The 17,066-nt window shown below is 34.8% G+C and overlaps 1 protein-coding gene across 1 annotated transcript; it reads left to right on the forward strand.

Annotated features, from left to right (window-relative positions):
• Positions 1–1,469: 1,469 nt before the first annotated feature.
• Positions 1,470–16,976, forward strand: LOC132737205 (uncharacterized). The gene is made up of 12 exons (XM_060724465.1): positions 1,470–1,584; positions 3,783–3,925; positions 4,594–4,715; positions 5,723–6,023; positions 6,825–6,982; positions 7,474–7,638; positions 8,961–9,089; positions 12,435–12,681; positions 13,105–13,345; positions 14,145–14,697; positions 16,506–16,652; positions 16,902–16,976. Exons 2-12 carry the CDS (start codon positions 3,796–3,798, stop codon positions 16,974–16,976), a joined length of 2,268 nt encoding a protein of 755 aa, XP_060580448.1. The 5' UTR covers positions 1,470–1,584; positions 3,783–3,795.
• The last annotated feature ends 90 nt before the right edge of the window (positions 16,977–17,066 follow it).

The following is a 17,066-nucleotide window of genomic DNA, read 5'->3' on the forward strand; positions in this document are numbered from 1 at the left end:
TTTACGTGGTTTGTAATCGCCGTTGATAATGTGTTAATTGCTTCCTTTTGGTTACTTCACAATAGTACACATTCAAATACATTTTCAGGATTTTCATAAAAATTAGCATGAATCTGGAGGCGTGCACGGTGGCCTATCACGTGGTTAGTTACGCCATGTCTGATCAAAGCGGCAATGGTGAGGGCTCAGCTATACCTGGTGCTAGTCCCTATACCGATATTGTTTCCACGTTATAACACTTAAGTATCTAACCATTGCAGATTTCCTTTCGCACCCAACAGTATTTCAGAATATTTCAAGCCCTATATTCAAGTGTTTAGAAACAAAATTAATACAGCCTGATGAACACTAAGCACTTTAGTAATGTAAAAACATTAAAGATTCAAGTAATAATTGACATGTGTTATGTGGTTAACGACTGATTTTGTCAATACATGTATTATGACTCCATTTCTACTGCGTTACTAACGCAGTAAGAGCAATTTTTTGCACATTTTAACCTCATTTTAGTAATTTACATGTGTTGTAAGTGAAATTAATTAGGTGTAAATTGCTTCCTTTTGGTCACTGTACACATTATTATAAGTTTACACATATTTAAAAAAAAATCATGAAAATTAGCATAGATCTGGAGGCGTGCTGCTTTAAAGGAACTCCACTGAGGTCCAAAAACATAAAATCTCGGTTTGATAAAAACCTTAAATTTCATTTTATTTATTACATAGATCACCAGGGGAACTTAAAACAGAAATACATGTATATGCAAAAGATAATTACGAAATATACTTAGATTAAATTGAAAATCGTGTTAAATTGTGCTATTCTTTGTCTGATTTGAGTGAAAAGCGTTGGATCATTTTGCACAATAAAATATTTTTCTAGAAAAACAGAGAGATTGAACGATCTGAAATTTCGCACACAATTTATTGGTCTAGTCCTGTATCAAATGGAACATTAATTTAAAAAAAAAATAATTTCCAGTTCCGACATGTTAAAAAGGCTTAATTATAAAAAAATTATTATTTAAAAAAATCCCTATAAAAGTGTTTTATAGGATTTTTTTAATCGTTATTTTTGTTATGTTTTGTTCTGTGAATGAATCAAATACATGATCATCTTTATCATCGCCATCGGCGTCGACGTCATCATCATATATCATTACCACCACCACAACCACCACAACTTATTTCATGAATATTGTTTTACTTAAATAAGAATCATATTAATTGATTTACTAGCTGTATGTGATATACTAAATAAAATGCTATTAAATTTCACATTGTTTATTTTCCTTTTTTACACGTTACCAACTGATCAACAGCATAATCTATCCCTATATAATCTATATTGTCTGCAAAATCTAAAGCCCTTCTTTATTTAACGTATCTACAGTATGTTTAACTTGTCTGCAAAGTTGTCTGCAAAGTATACCGTCCCATAATAAATTGACAAATTATACGAGATTTAATTTACATAAGCACCGTTTACAACCGCGGCAGCTACAAATTTCTGCAAAGTTACGATTATTTTGCGATTGTACTCTATTTTAGGCCTGACATCTTTGTAGGAAGAAGTATTTTGAAGGTATATGAAGTATGACAATGGATAATGCAATGAACTGAATTTGGCTAGTCGGACGTAGATATTTTTTTCTTGGGATGGACTTGAATAGTTCTCGGATATGACATGTATTTAAATTGGCAGAAAATGTTAACAAAAACTGTTAATATCACGTCAAGTGTCATCAATTTGCTAGGAAAGAACGATGTTAGCTTTCACGAACTTTTGTTATAACGTGTCAACTTTTTTTTAAATACCTACTAGATTCTATTAAACATTAATTAGAGTATTTCAATTTTCACTTTTATCAAAAAGTTTACAGATGAATTACCTATATCTAATTACCTTTACCAATAGACAGTCAGTAAGACAACACATCAGAAGCTGCGGATTTTAGTAATATGATAGTAGGCAAAGCCTATTAACGGGAAAGTCAGATAAATAAAATTTTGTTCATTTTTTATTTTACATTTTTTGTTTTAAGTGTCATTCAATTTTATGCACTGCTTTCAGTCTTAATCAGAACACCTCGGCAATTATTGTTACCTTATTATTAAGCCAAAAAGTTGTGATTGGTCTATAAATTAATGCGAATACCTTGCTATTATTGTGTTACATTAAAAATGGTGGTGCCCAACAAGGAATGATACTGAAAATTCCACCAATAGGTATAGAATTCTGTATATTTTTTGGAAGTGGCTAGCCGTACGGGCCCGTACGGCTAGCCAAAAGTTCTAGCCGTACGTGAGTCACGTACGACTAGCCAGGGCACACTGTATTGTCTAGCCGTACGGCACTTTTCAAATTTATATAGAAGTCGAAATTATACATATATGTTTTTCATGACTTTAAGCGAGGATTTTAACCATGAAATAGTAATTGTCTTCGTATATTTACTTTAAATAGAGATTAATCGCCTTGTTGGCTACAGTAAAAGAAGTACGAATATCGATCTTTATCATTTCAAGACATCGAGAAAAAATAGCGTTAGGTCGCAGTTAAATAACATCAATTGAAATAGTTTACAAAATTTTGATAATAATCCTTTTTTGTTTCATAAAGTTTAATTTTCGACACCTATAAAATGAAAAAAAAAATCAATGTTAGGCTCTGATATTTGCGTCAATTACCGACGGTATAGAAGTTTGTCCATCATTATGGAAAGTTTGCATGTTCCGTGAAACGCATTTTAAAATTCTATTGTCAGTTCCTGGGTAGGCTTTATTTAAGGCTTATTAATTGTTTGTGCCTTTATGTTCGATATTTATCTACTGTATTTGAAAATTATACAATTATTTTTGCTTTTCACCGTTTTTTCTCTCAATGTTCTATGTATTTATTTATTTATTTCACTCCGATCATTATTTATTCGATCCATGTGCTTAATTAACAAAAAAAAACACGTTTCAGTCAAATAAAACAACAAATCATAATCATGAGGCACAAAATAACATATGCATGGTCGACTTCTATATAATTTTGAAAAGTGCCGTACGGCTAGACAATACAGCGAGTCCTGGCTAGTCGTACGTGACTCACGTACGGCTAGAACTTTTGGCTAGCCGTACGGGCCCGTACGGCTAGCCACTTCCATATTTTTTTTTCTTATTTGATTTCCCAGCAATTTTTTTGTTTGGAATTTGAGAAATTATAAAACGACCAAAATTTAATATTTGCCCTACTATTACCCACATTCATAGCCAAAATTTTTGTTTGAGCAAACTTCAAATAGTTCCTTTGAGTCTTTAAGCTTTGACTCATATGTAGGTTAAAACTAGGATTCTGATTGGCAAAGGGGCAGCTGAGGATGTTAAGACTTGTCAGGTCATTTTCATCTTATCACCAGGGACCAAAATAAGGCTCATTCTCAATTCAAAATAGTCTCTGAATATTTTCACTTAATCCCTTGAGTAAAAAGTAGATAATTGAGCCTGTTTTTTGCAGTTAAAATTGTACCATATACATCAGTTTTCTTGGGTCCCCACTTATTTACTATACCCTTTAAGATATGCTTTGAAACTTAGTATACTTGTTAGTGACCACCATTCCCACTTCTAAACAAGAGGACATAAAATTCTGTCATTGATTTTGACAAAATTATGCAATTTGGTTATTGCTCCCACATATGGAACTGGTAAAGATCTAAGAAATCTTAGAAATAAAATAAAATTTTGGTTGCATTAAGTTGAAACTAATATAAGATATTTGTGTATTTATATCAGGTTGTACAAATGCATGGCAGGCAAGTCTTTGCTGCACCAGTTTGGCTGGCGTCGACGTGAATATAAAGTAGAGAAAGTTGCAGCTAATTTTGCTGCACAGTCTGTAGTGATGGAAGGCAGTTTCAGAAAACAAGGGAGTTCTGGTAAATATGACTAACATTGCCGGATTAATCAGCGTACACATTCTGTATATACTAGTATTACTACCTTTCAAGTTTGATACTGGTATACAGTAAATAGCCTGGGTTACTGAGGATGTAAATAAATAAGGATGAGCAAAGAGTTCTGTTCAAATTGCAGATTAAAGAAGATAAAAAGTTTAATGTATACTTGTACTTTTGCAATGTAATGTATACAAGCAAATGTTAAAGAAAGTATAAACACCATGGTCATCTGCTAAGATCGGAAAAACAAATTTCAAGGGAAAAAGTTCTTTTCTTGCATGTTTCACATATTTGTTCAGGACACTCATTTCACTATTTATTTAACTGAAATTGGTCCCCATTTCCCTCTCATTTTTTTTTTGCTCTATTTTTTAAAAATATTCCCATAAAATATTTTTATTAATTTTTTCCTATTTAAAGTAGACCTCAATTAAAACAATTTCTTATTGAAAACTGCTTTTTGCATATTTATATATGCAATACTGAACATTATTAGAGTTGTTTTTGACAGACATAATCCCCATTATCTTCAAAGCGCTACATTCATCTGTTAGAGGGCCCCTAGCTCCATTCTCCTAAAACGTAATAAGGGCCCCGATCAGTTTTTCCCTGCTATGTTGGTCATAGTTTTAATTTAAAATTGATAGATAATGAGCCACCATCAAAGAAAAGGAAGACTGAGGATGAATTTGAAGGAGATGAACTATGGGATGACAGTATGGAATTTACCCAAGCTGACCTTGATGATATAGAATTGCAAGCTTCACAGGTAAGACTATTTAATTAATGTTCACAGCTATATAGAAATGCAAGCTTCACAGGTAGGACTGTTAATGTTCACAACTACAGTAGAACTTCGGTAAGTCGAAGTTGAAGGGACTTGCATAAAAACTTTGACACTTCGGGACTTCGACTCATGAATCGGTCTCAATTTTGTAACAAAATTTCGACCTGTTGCCGTATACAAGTTAGTTACAAAAGGCATAACAATAGGAAAGGGTGATAACTTAACCAGCTTTTAGTAAATATTTCGCGTGTGATTATCCTTAGACACTGGGTCACGGAAGTTCTCAAATGAAAGTACATGTAGTTCTTACTGTTTACTTTCAATAACCACTACGTCTATTTGAATGGTAACAATTAAAGCATTTTATCACACATTTAAACGCATACAAAGGCTGTTTGAAGACACGGCTGTATAATTAACACTTGTCACCCAAGTTGATTGGAAATTGTCTTTCACGGCCAGATAAGGTGTGAAAATTATCTCGAGATCGAAGATGTCAAAAAAAATCAAAGGACTTTGACTTGTTTGTGGTAAATTGTACTCGATTTATTCTATATGGACCATGAAAAAATTTCGACTCATCGAAAAATTCGACACATGAAATTTCGACTTATTAATAGGTTTTTATAAGGAATATATAGGGAAAAAAATCGGGACTTTCATTTTACTTCAACATATTGAGAATATCAAGTAATCGAAGTTCGACTCATTGAAGTTCTACTGTATATAGAAATGCAAGCTTCACAGGTAGGACTGTTAATGTTCACAACTATATAGAAATGCAAGCTTCACAGGTAGGACTGTTAATGTTCACAGCTATATAGAAATGAAAAAGTTATAGCTATTCACAAAAATTCATCAATAGAGGTATTTGTTACAGTCAAAATCTGTGAAATGATTGTTATATGCCATTATATGCCAGTATATTAGAGCATTGGAAATAATCATCTTTATAAAAATAAATCAACTTCATATCCCTTCCTTTTCAGGCCATCACACACACAAAACCTGAAGCCATTGGTTCCATGCATGAGTCTTCTCATGAGGCTAGACAACCTCACCAACCAGCAGGAACTTTCCTCAAGCCTCAACTGTCCCGTTCGTCGTCGTCCTCTGCCTCGTCCAGTATGAACGGAGGAAATCCTTCTGTTCATAATGTCTCGGGCAATTCAGTACACAATAGTTCACATGGCTCGTCTCATAGCAACAGTCTGTCTCGTTCCAGTCATTCGTCATATCCTGGTTCACTTACTGGATACTCCAGCACAAGTTCCTCTAGTGTAAAGTCAGGTATGAATTATAAATATACTGTTTCAGACTGTCTCTGTTGAGCTAGGTGTTGTTATGGGGTTATGTTCAGTGAACTCCCTCAGGCTTGGAACCAGATGACCTACTTCCTCCACACAGTGGTACCCTGCACTTCCTCCTGGTTACCTTCATGCATGGAGCTGAATTGATGTACAAACTATACAAAATGATAAACACAATGTTATTATCTTAATGGGGAACAAAGCAAAATATTGTATAGAAAGTTTTTATTTCTGTGGCCTTATATTCTGTAACTTATGTTAAAAAAGGGGTGGGGGGGGGCTTACATTGCGAAACTTGCTGCAGATATAAGGTATGCAAAATTTTTTTAGTATGAAGGGAACAAGGAGGTATAGAAGGAAATAGGTCATCTGGTTTCCATATTGTTGGATCTGGTTACAGAACTTAATATTTAGCTTGCAGGAAGTGTGAGTGAGTAAGGTATTGTGGGTTTGCTGAACGCTTCAGTAACTAGCGCCACCTTGTGTAATGTTGACAGTTCTGTTTGAAAGGGATTAAGATAACAACAGCTAATCGAAGTCGCACACATAAAAAAATTCTAGTTCTACTGTATTTATATTTAAAGTAAATATTCATGTATGTATTCATAATTTTATTTTCTCAACAATTTTTCTTCAGACATTGCTCTTCAATATATAATTTGATCAACAATTTAGTAAAACAAGTCGGTATAGATTGATATAATTCTTTGTAAATAATATCCTAAATTATGCTTTATTTGTTGATACTACATGTATAAATCTGGTTAAACTTTAATTTTAGGTTCATCAATAGAACATACTCGAGGCCATTTATCAGGATCTTTGTCAAGGCTCAGTTCTGGTTCCCTTGATATTACAGGAAGTATGTTAAGTGGAAACCAGTCAAGTGTTATAGAAATAAACAAGATGAAACAAGAATGTGCGGCCCTCAAACTTCAGGTAACATTGATATTGGCATCAATTTTTTATGCTCTCCGAAAAATATAGGATGCATGATAATAACTGTTCCATTTCATCCTTATATAGTTTTGTGGCACTTTCCCACAGTTTCTCATAGCAAACTTTGTTATTAACAACTCAGGTATCATCGGTTCAAGCCCAAATCAGGTTACAACCATGTTTCTTCATATGACATTGGCACTGGTTGGTTCCTGGAAGCAAACTTGAAACTGTTTAATATAAGTTGCAAGAACTTGTTTCGCAATTAAGCTTAAATAACTCTTTGAGAATCAACCATGAGATTATGGAAACTGTAATTTTATTGTGAATATTAAAACATTTCATTAAATATAGATCTATACCTTTTAAGCCATACATGTATGTCTGGTTTAGTATGACGTCCCCATATAGTTGCAGACAGCATGTGTTTGGTACATTAGCTAACAGTAATTCACTCTGTTTTAGCTAATTGTAAGTTTGTCTTATCTCAGGTAGAGAAGATGAAAGAAGAAGTTTGTGTTAAAGAAGGTGAGAATAAATTACTGCGAGATAACCTCACTAAGAGAGATACAGAACTGGATACTTTAAAAACTGAGAAAATCAGCCAAATACATCAACAGAATGTTCAACAGACTGAGAAAGAAAAGTCTATGCAGGTTTTGTATTTATTTAACATTTCGTTTACAAAATTATTCATTTGATCAGATACCTTATTTTGTAGCCCTTTTATCAGACCTCCTTGTTTGCCTATTTAGTTCAAACTGATTTGACTAAGAACAAGTAAAAAGTTCAGAAAAATGAGAAAATTCAGTTAATGTTTGCTTTTAAAAAAAACAACAACAAGGATATCAATAGTTTTCAGAATAATGGTGCTTTACAGTGTTTTGTATGTTAACTCTCTGCTGCACAGATTTTGTATATCAAAGAAATAGCAAATGGTCTTTGTGGCAGAGAAAATACTGTAGCTTAATTCAAATTACTTTTGTTTGGTTCTCTTTTATAAATCAAATATACAGGTAGCTTATTATGAAAGAGCTTTACCTGAAACAAATGATTTGTTTGTTAACTCAAATATTTGAAGAATAGGGAGAGCCACCCAATTGTCTGTGTTAGCATTCCCCCCAAAAAAAGTTAACGTTAAGCGTTAACGTCGCGTTCTGTTTAGCGTATAGTTAAACGGACATTGCGTCATTTGTTATTTTATTAACGTCAATTTTTTCTGAAGAAGACTAAACGTCTAAAGCTTAAGAAAAGTGTTTGTTTTTATTGAACTGATTATATATTAGCGTTCCCAACACACTTTGATTAAGTTTTTGCTTGCAAGTTGGTATCTTTAAAACTACTGAAAGCACTATTTTGTTTTCTGTGATTACCTTATATGATGGGCACAGTTCACTTAACTTGGAGTTACCTTTTTACATAGTTATGCCACTTTTCTTACTGTCAAGCACTGAGAATACATGTAGTTGAGTGTGCTGTCTTATGGGCAGCTCTTTTTTCCTGTCTATATTCAGATACAGCCTTAAAGTTTGGTAAAGTGAATTTGTTCTATTAGCTTTGTCTTTCAAGATCTAACAGAGGTTTTGGGACATGTTTGTCTTGGATGATTTTGTGTGGAGACAAAATTGTTTAACTTATTTGTTCTGATCAATTTAGATTGGGAGAAAATTGGAAAAACAACTTGAAAAACAGATGGTTTATGTACTAGTCAATGGTAACTTCAAACTGCCACCCTGGGGCAGTTCAGGGTAAAGTAAGGGTTTTAGCTTCTGCCTATCCCTGCCATGAAGGGACAATGCAGTGTTGATTTTTTGCACAAATAACAGAAAGTCCTTCTGACTCAATTTAAGGTAAGTCAAAGTCTGTTAATCCCCATGGTATCGAGGGCCAGGATTACAATGGACTGGTACATTACAGTTCGGAGTGCATCAACATTTGGGAATGCACTTTCAATTTGTGATTCCTGTATATATTTCAGACGGAGCTCACACGGCTTCAGACACAACTTCAGTTTAAGGAGCAGGAGGAAAGAGGACTGTCAGACAGGGTGAGAGAGTTAGAGTCTCAATTGAGAGGTTTGCAAGCAGCTGGACCTTCTACCTCACAGGTACATAACAAAGATGATATTTTCAACTGCCTGTCACGTGTTTGTTTGTGTGCTGATTTTGGAAGTTATCCTACTAATTTGTTGTAAGGATTTTTTTTTTTAGCTCACCTGAGCAATGCTCAGGGTGAGCTATTGTAATGGCCCTGTGTTCGTCGTGCGTCGTCAACTTTTTAACATTAACAACATCTCCTCTGAAACCAATGACTGCACATCAACCAAACTTTACAGAAATGATCCTTGGTGGTTCCCCTTTCAAAGTTGTTCAAATGGTTCCGGTCCTGTTGCATATGTTAGGTCATAGGGCCAGAAAAGGATTTCAAAAAACACAAATTAAAAAATCTTCTTGTCTGAAAGTACAAGGGCCAGAGCTTTGATTTTTGGTATATGGTATCATCTATGGTCCTCTACCAAAGTTGTTCAAATTTGTCCCTAGTGTCAAATTTTGGCCCTGCCCGGGGGGTTCATAGGATTTTCCTTATATGTATATAGTAAATTCTAAAAAAGTCTTCTTCTCTGATTTGGCAAAAGGTTACAGATTTAGATATTTGGCATGAAACATTGAGTAGTAGACCTCTATCAAGATTTTTCAAAAATAAGGCCCTAGGGTCAAAATTGGCCCCGCCCCGGGGGGGGTCATTGATTTTTCATTACATACATATAGTGAAACTTGAAAAAATCTTTGGTCTGAAAGTAAATGCCCTAGAAGAGCTTTGATATTTGGTCTTATCATATATATATATCATCTGAAGGTCCAATACAAAATTTGTACAAAATTTTGTCCCTAGTGTCAAAAAATTTGCCCCTGCCCCGGGGGGGGGGGGGGGGGGGCATAGGTTTTAAGCTCACCTGTCACAAAGTGACAGGGTGAGCTTTGTGATCGCTTTTTCGTCCGGCGTCTGTCCATCCGTCGTCCGTCCGTAAACTTTTGCTTTAAATGACATCTCCTCATAAACCACTGAGCCAATTTTATCCAAACTTCACAGGAATGTTCCTTTGGTGGTCACCTTTAAAAATTGTTCAAAGAATTTAATTCCATGCAGAACTCTGGTTGCCATGGCAACCGAAAGAAAAATCTTTAAATATCTTCTTTTAAACAACCCTAAGAGCTAGAGCTTAGATATTTGGCATGAAACATCTTCTAGTGAGTGTCTACCAAGTTTGTTCAAATAAAAGCCCTGGGGTCAAAATTGACCCCGCCCCAGGGGGTCATTGATTTTCCCTATATGCATATAGTAAAAACTTAAAAAATCTTCTTTTAAAGAACCCAAAGAGCTAGAGCTAAGATATTAAGCATGAAACATCTTCTAGTGAGTGTCTACCAAGTTTGTTCAAATTAAAGCCCTGGGGTCAAAATTGGCCCCACCCCGGGGGGTCATTGATTTTCCCTATATGCACATAGTAAAAACTTAAAAAATCTTCTTTTAAAGAACCATAAGAGCTAGAGCTTAGATATTTGGCATGAAACATCTTCTAGTGAATGTCTACCAAGTTTGTTCAAATAAAAGCCCTGGGGTCAAAATTGACCCCGCCCCGGGGGGTCATAGACTTTCCCTATATGCACATAGTAAAAACTTAAAAAATCTTCTTTTAAAGAACCCAAAGAGCTAGAGCTAAGATATTTAGCATGAAACATCTTCTAATGAGTGTCTACCAAGTTTTTCAAATAAAAGCCCTGGGGTCAAAATTGGCCCCGCCCCAGGGGGTCATTGATTTTCCCTATATGCATATAGTAAAATCTTAAAAAATCTTCTTTTAAAGAACTCAAAGAGCTACAGCTAAGATATTTAGCATGAAACATGTTCTAATGGGTGTTACCAAGTATGTTCAAATAAAAGCCCTTGGGTCAAAACTGGCCCCGCCCGGGGGGGGGGGGGTCATTGGTTTTCCTTATATGTGTATAGCAAAAACTTAAAAATCTTCTTTGAAAAAACCCAAATAGCTAGAGTTTAGATATTAAGCATGAAACATCTTTCAGTAAATATCTACAAAGTTTGTTCAAATAAAAGCCCGGGGGTCAAAACTGGCCCTGCCCCAGGGGTGTCATTGTTTTTAACTATATGTGTATAGTAAAAACTTTAAAAATCTTCTTTTATAAAACCCAATGAGCTAGAACTTAGATGTTTAGCATGAAACAACTTCTTATGGGTGTCTACCAAGTCTGTTCAAATAAACAAAAAAAAGCCCTTGGGTAAAAATTGGCCCAGTGGTGGGGGGCCTATATACAGGTGAGCGACCTCAGGGCCATCATGGCCCTCTTGTTCTAATATGTATATAGTAAAACATAAAAAAACCTTCTTTTCTGAATTGGCAAAGGCTACAGATAAGATATTTGGTATGAAACATTGTGTGGTAGACCTCTACCAAGATTGTTCAAATAATGGCCCTTGGGTCAAAATTGGCCCCGCCCCAGGGGGTCATTGATTTTCCCTATATGCATATAGTAAAAACTTATAAAATCTTCTTTGAAAGAACCCAAAGAGCTAGAGCTAAGATATTAAGCATGAAACATGTTCTAATGGGTGTCTACCAAATTTGTTCAAATAAGAGCCCTGGGGTCAAAATTTGCCCTGCCCCAGGGGGTCATTGAAAGCAAAAACTTTAAAAAAAAATCTTCTTTGAAAAAAAACAAATAGCTAGAGTTTTGTTACTAAGCATGAAACATCTCCTAGTGAGTGTCTACAAAGTTTGTTCATATAAAAGCCCTTGGGTCAAAATTGGCCTCGCCCCGAGGGTCATTGATTTTATTTATGTGTATAGCAAAAACTTTAAAAAACTTCGTTGAAAAAACCCAAATAGCTAGAGTTAAGATATTAAGCATGAAACATCTTCCAGTTAGTGTCTTCAAAGTTTGTTCAAATAAAAGCCCTAGGGTTAAAATTGGCCCTGCCCCGGGGGACATTGATTTTCCTTATATGTGTATAGCAAAAACTTAAAAATCTGATTTAAAAAAACCCAAGTAGCTAGAGTATAGATATTAAGCATGAAACATCTTCTAGTGAGTGTCAAATGGGGTCAAAACTGGCCCCGCCCTAGGGGTGTCATTGCTTTTAATTATATGTGTATAGTTAAATCTTAAAAAATCTTTTTTTTAAAACTCAATGAGCCAAACCTTAGATGTTTAGCATGAAATATCTTCTAATGGGTGTCTACCAAGTTTGTTCAAACAAAAGCCCTGGGGTTTAAACTGGCCCCGCTCTGGGGGCCTTTATACAGGTGAGCGTCTTCAGGGCCATCATGGCCCTCTTGTTTATTTCCAGTTTTAGAACATTTTTTTTTTTAATGTACTGATACATTATTTATTTCCTAAGGTAGTTTAGTGTAAGTAATATATTTGTTTATGTGTAGGCATTTCCAGAGTCACAGAGTGTCAGTCCAAAACCTCGAAAAATATTGGTAGAGGAAAGGTCACCTAAAGGTCAATCAGGGTTTCCTTCAAAGAAAACATTCATGGCAGAAGAGGTTTCCCCACAGAAGAAGGTGGTGAAGGTCATTCAACCATCTGTAGGGGTCAAGGTCACTCAAAATGTGGAGGTGAAGGTCAGTCAGTCTGGAGATAACATGGATAGTTCACAAGGTGGAAAACAAACAAAAGGTGAAAAAACTTTCAAATCATGAAATTAACAATATCTTCATGATCTTATCATTCCGGTGATATGCTTAATAGGTCAGCGTGTCATTGTTATAAATCTAATATGTATATTAAAAATCATTGATGCTAAATGAAACCATATTGTACATTCTTAAGGGGGTTTATGTTAAGATTAATTTGTTTATACCCGTAAATTGTAAACAATCATGTTCTATGAAAAATGTGGGTGTATGATTATGTATTATGTATACATTCAATGGTTTTAATGAGTAAAAATGGACCATACCTGGAATAAAGATATTTTTAAGTTAACCACAAGTTAAAGTAGAACGCAAGTAGCACCTTGAAAGAAAGAAATAGTTTGCATTGTTTCCCAAGAGAATACTAGTGTATTTATCATATTATATAGTCTGTACTTCAATTCAGCCTCAAGTATGAAGGGAACCAGGAGGAAGTGTAGGATATCACTGTGTGTTGGAGGATATAGATCGTCTGGTTCCCAGCTTGTAGGGCGGTTACTGAACATAACACCAAGCTCAACAGGAAGTGTGAGTGAGCGAGGCATTGTGGGTTTGCTAAACACTCCATCAACTAGTGCCACCTTGTGTAATGTTCAGTTTGACAGGGATAAAGATACAAGTCTGCTGTCCCCAGTCAGAGGGAGAAGGTAATTGAAGCAAAATATTCCTGCTATGCTATCATATATATTTTATGTACACTGCAGTCCTGCTATAATTGTCCTTGTTATAACACCAACTTCAGTATAACGCTCAAAGCCCTTGCATCCCCAAAAATTGTGTTTTTTGCCTATCAGATTTTTTTTCTCAATCAAATTCATAATATTTTTTAACATTTGTTCAATGAGACAGTCAGGTACAATAAACAATTGTTATTAGGACATTCCTGAGCACAGTAGGTGAGAGAAAAAATGTACAGTTTAGCTTTAATCCACTCATAAATTGTACAGAAAGAAAAAAAGTATTAATTTTTGGGATATATATGGTCTTCAATTTAAAGATAAATTAGAAAAAAACGATGTCGTACTGTACAAGAGTCTTGATTTAGAGTCTCAATTTTGCATTATTGTTTCAGTAATGTTCTAGTTTTAAAGTGTATAAATCTATATATCTGATGAAATATTTTTATAAAATTTATCAACATTAAAATTTTATTGGTTCCATTTTTATATGGTTGATTCCCAAAAAAGTTGAAACATAGAATATCTCTGTTATTTAACACACATGAATGTATGTAAACAGAATAAAATTATCTGGGACAAAATATTATTTTGCTATTTTAAGTAGGGTTTTATCTGTTCAGCAGTGATTTTGTGCATGAGTCATTAACTACCATTTTTTCTTCCTTCAAGCATTTTTGAAGTATTTCTTTTAAAATTCAAACAATAAATATTTCAGTAGATATATAGCTCAATACACTTTAAACATGGCTTACTTTATGATTTGCAGGTTATCAGACCTTCAAAGTCTTGTGTCTCAATTTGACAAACCAGACATGGTGAGACTGGTTCCGGTTGATCATTTCAGTATGGCTGTTCAAGGACTATCAAACCTTCTAAAACCATGGAATCAGTCTAATGAAAACTCAAAATCTGATTGGTCAATTCAAAATCAAATGAGACCATGTGACCAGGGTGATGCTGCATATTCATTGACTAGACAGTCTGATTTAGAAGATGCAGTTTTAATATTACCACTGATTAGTGATTATTTAAGACATTACATTGAAATGCTTGAATCGATGTTCGAGACTTCTACATCATCTACGGGAACTAACTCTTCAAGTTCACCAGATAGTTTTGACACCTCATCAGAATCTCCTACTGGATCTTTTAGCATGTTTCTAAAAAGTACAGCAAATTTTGCTAATGACTTAGAAGGTTTGACTATAGCCTCTCTTAAGACACTGCATACATTGTTGTCTTGTGTTGGTGTAAGACAGATTTTACTTGAGATAGATTCCAGGCAGATACAGGTAGATGTAGAATGTGCTGAAAATGAGGTAAATATTGAGACTGTTTATACGAATATAACTTGTAGAAATATGTAAAACTTAAGTGCTAATCATCAGACGAGTTTGTCTAAAACTCCATTATTTTGTACATTTTCTTGACTCTTCAAGGAATAGAGAGAGCTTTGTACTTAATCATTTTTGGCTTTCCATTTTTGGGTTAATTTTCGCGGCAATTTGGGTTTCCCCCAAAATTTACTGAAAAATGGTTGAAATTTCCCACACTTTTTTGGGAGCATTTTTAGGCAGTTTTAAAGGGGCCCCAAAATTTTCTAATATCGTTTTTAAAAAAATTAGGCCCTTTTTGGGAACGTGGGAAAATTCATGATCTTTTTTTTATATAAAAAAACAAAATAGTCCAACACCCCCTCTTTTTTCCTTATTTAAAAATTTTGATAATGTCCCCAGTAGCCCAGTATGTTTGTATAGCCCCAGCCCCAAAAGTTTGTTTTTGGATGCAGTTTTTTGAAATATATTGCATAGCTTTTTGAAACTTTTAATTAAACCCGGTAAGGGTTTTTTAATTTTTAAATTTAAGTTCCTCCCAAAATTTTTGGGAGACATTGTTTTTGCCTTTGTTGTCTGTATGTCTGTCCATCTGTCCATCCGCTTGTCAAGCTTTCACAGATCAAACTGCTGGTGGGATTTCAATGAAACTTTCGCACCTTCCCTAGTTGTGCATATGGCCAGCATGTTCCACTTCCCTGCATAAATGCTATTTGGATTTCAATGAAAGTTCACGGGAGTGATCAGTACCATCCCTAGTTGTGCATATCGCTGGCATGTACAACTTTGCTGCACAAAATGGTTGAAAAATCTTGTCCTGCCTTCACAGGTAAAACTGCTGGTGGGATTTCAATGAAACTTTTATACCTTCCCTAGTTGTGCATATGGCCAGCATGTTCCACTTCCCTGCACAAATGCTGTTTTGATTTCAATGAAAGTTCACAGGAGTAATCAGTACCATCCTTAGTTGTGCATATCGCTGGCATGTTCCACTTTGCTGCACAAACTGGCCCTCAGAGCTATAAATAGAAAAATCTTGTCTGGCTTTCACAGGTCAAACTGCTAAAAAGGACCAGAATGTTTAGTACCAAAGTAGTTTTGTGAGGCATGTTTTTTGTGACAAAAACCCCTTCAAGTTAGTGTTGAAGTGTCAAGGAATTTTCTTGTTTCAGTTTCTAGAGATTTATGATGTTTTGTCTTTAAAATTTATTTACAAGAAGTATATTAATGATAACTTTTTTAGTGGATTTTGGAGATGAGAAAAAAATAACTTTTATACCCAGTTCTTACATAGTTTGAGTGATTTTTCCCATTATTTGTAAGGCAGCATGTAGTAGAAAAATATATGAATAATTTATGTAACACAAAATTGTTTCAAAGAAAAATTCAGCATGCTCCCAAAATAGCTTTATTTAACATGTATACTCACATTTGTCCTAGGGGCGTCCGTGGCCGAGTGGTTAAGGTCGTTGACTTCAAACCACTTGCCCCTCACCGCTGTGGGTTCGAGTCCCGACAGGGACTTTGGATTCTTTCATGTGAGGAAGCTATCCAGCTAGCTTACGGAACGTCGGTGGTTCTACTCAGGTGCCCGTTCGTGCCTGAAATAATGCACGGAAGGGCACCTGAGGTCTTCCTCCACCAGTAAAGCTGGAGCGTCGCGATATGACCTATACTGTGTTGATGTGACGTAAAACCCAAAACAAAACAAACAAAACATTTGTCCTACAACAAAAATAAAATATTGTTTGATTTGTAAGTAATCAATAAATTAATGACTTGATCTATTTTAGCCAAGCAGTGAAACAGAATTTCCAATTAAAGATTCCTCATCAAAGTTCACTCACATACCTCGGAAATATATCATCAAACTGAACATATTAAAAAAGGTGCTTAGATTGTCAAACCCAGGAACCAAGGTAAAATTACTTCATATATATGTTTTATGTTTTATGAATAAAATATAGAGATTTCATCACCTCTGCCAGAAAAGTAAGTGTTGTTTACTAAATGAAATATAAATAAACAATGATTTTTAAAAAGCAGAAACTTAGATTATACAAATACAACTTGCAATTCTCTCCTGTGTAGAAAACATTAGAGCCAGGAATTTCTATAAAAATCTTTCATTAGTTATCTGTAAGGTTCACTTGATAAAAAAGAGTGGTCCAGTCCTTTTTATATTTTAGGCAGTTTATATATTTATTCTAATCAGTCACCATGATTGTGCTGTTGGTAGTTTTAGCTCAGGAAAACAGCAGTAAGTGACATTGAATTTACCAGAGCTTGTTCCTGAGCAGGCTGTCAAGTAGTTTACCAGTACTAGTTTCACTTCTCTTTCACAAGGAAAGATA

This window comes from Ruditapes philippinarum, unplaced genomic scaffold, assembly GCF_026571515.1.
Source record: "Ruditapes philippinarum isolate M1 unplaced genomic scaffold, ASM2657151v2 ctg4985_1_1_1_1, whole genome shotgun sequence".
In the NCBI taxonomy this organism is placed as follows: Eukaryota; Metazoa; Mollusca; class Bivalvia; order Venerida; family Veneridae; genus Ruditapes; species Ruditapes philippinarum.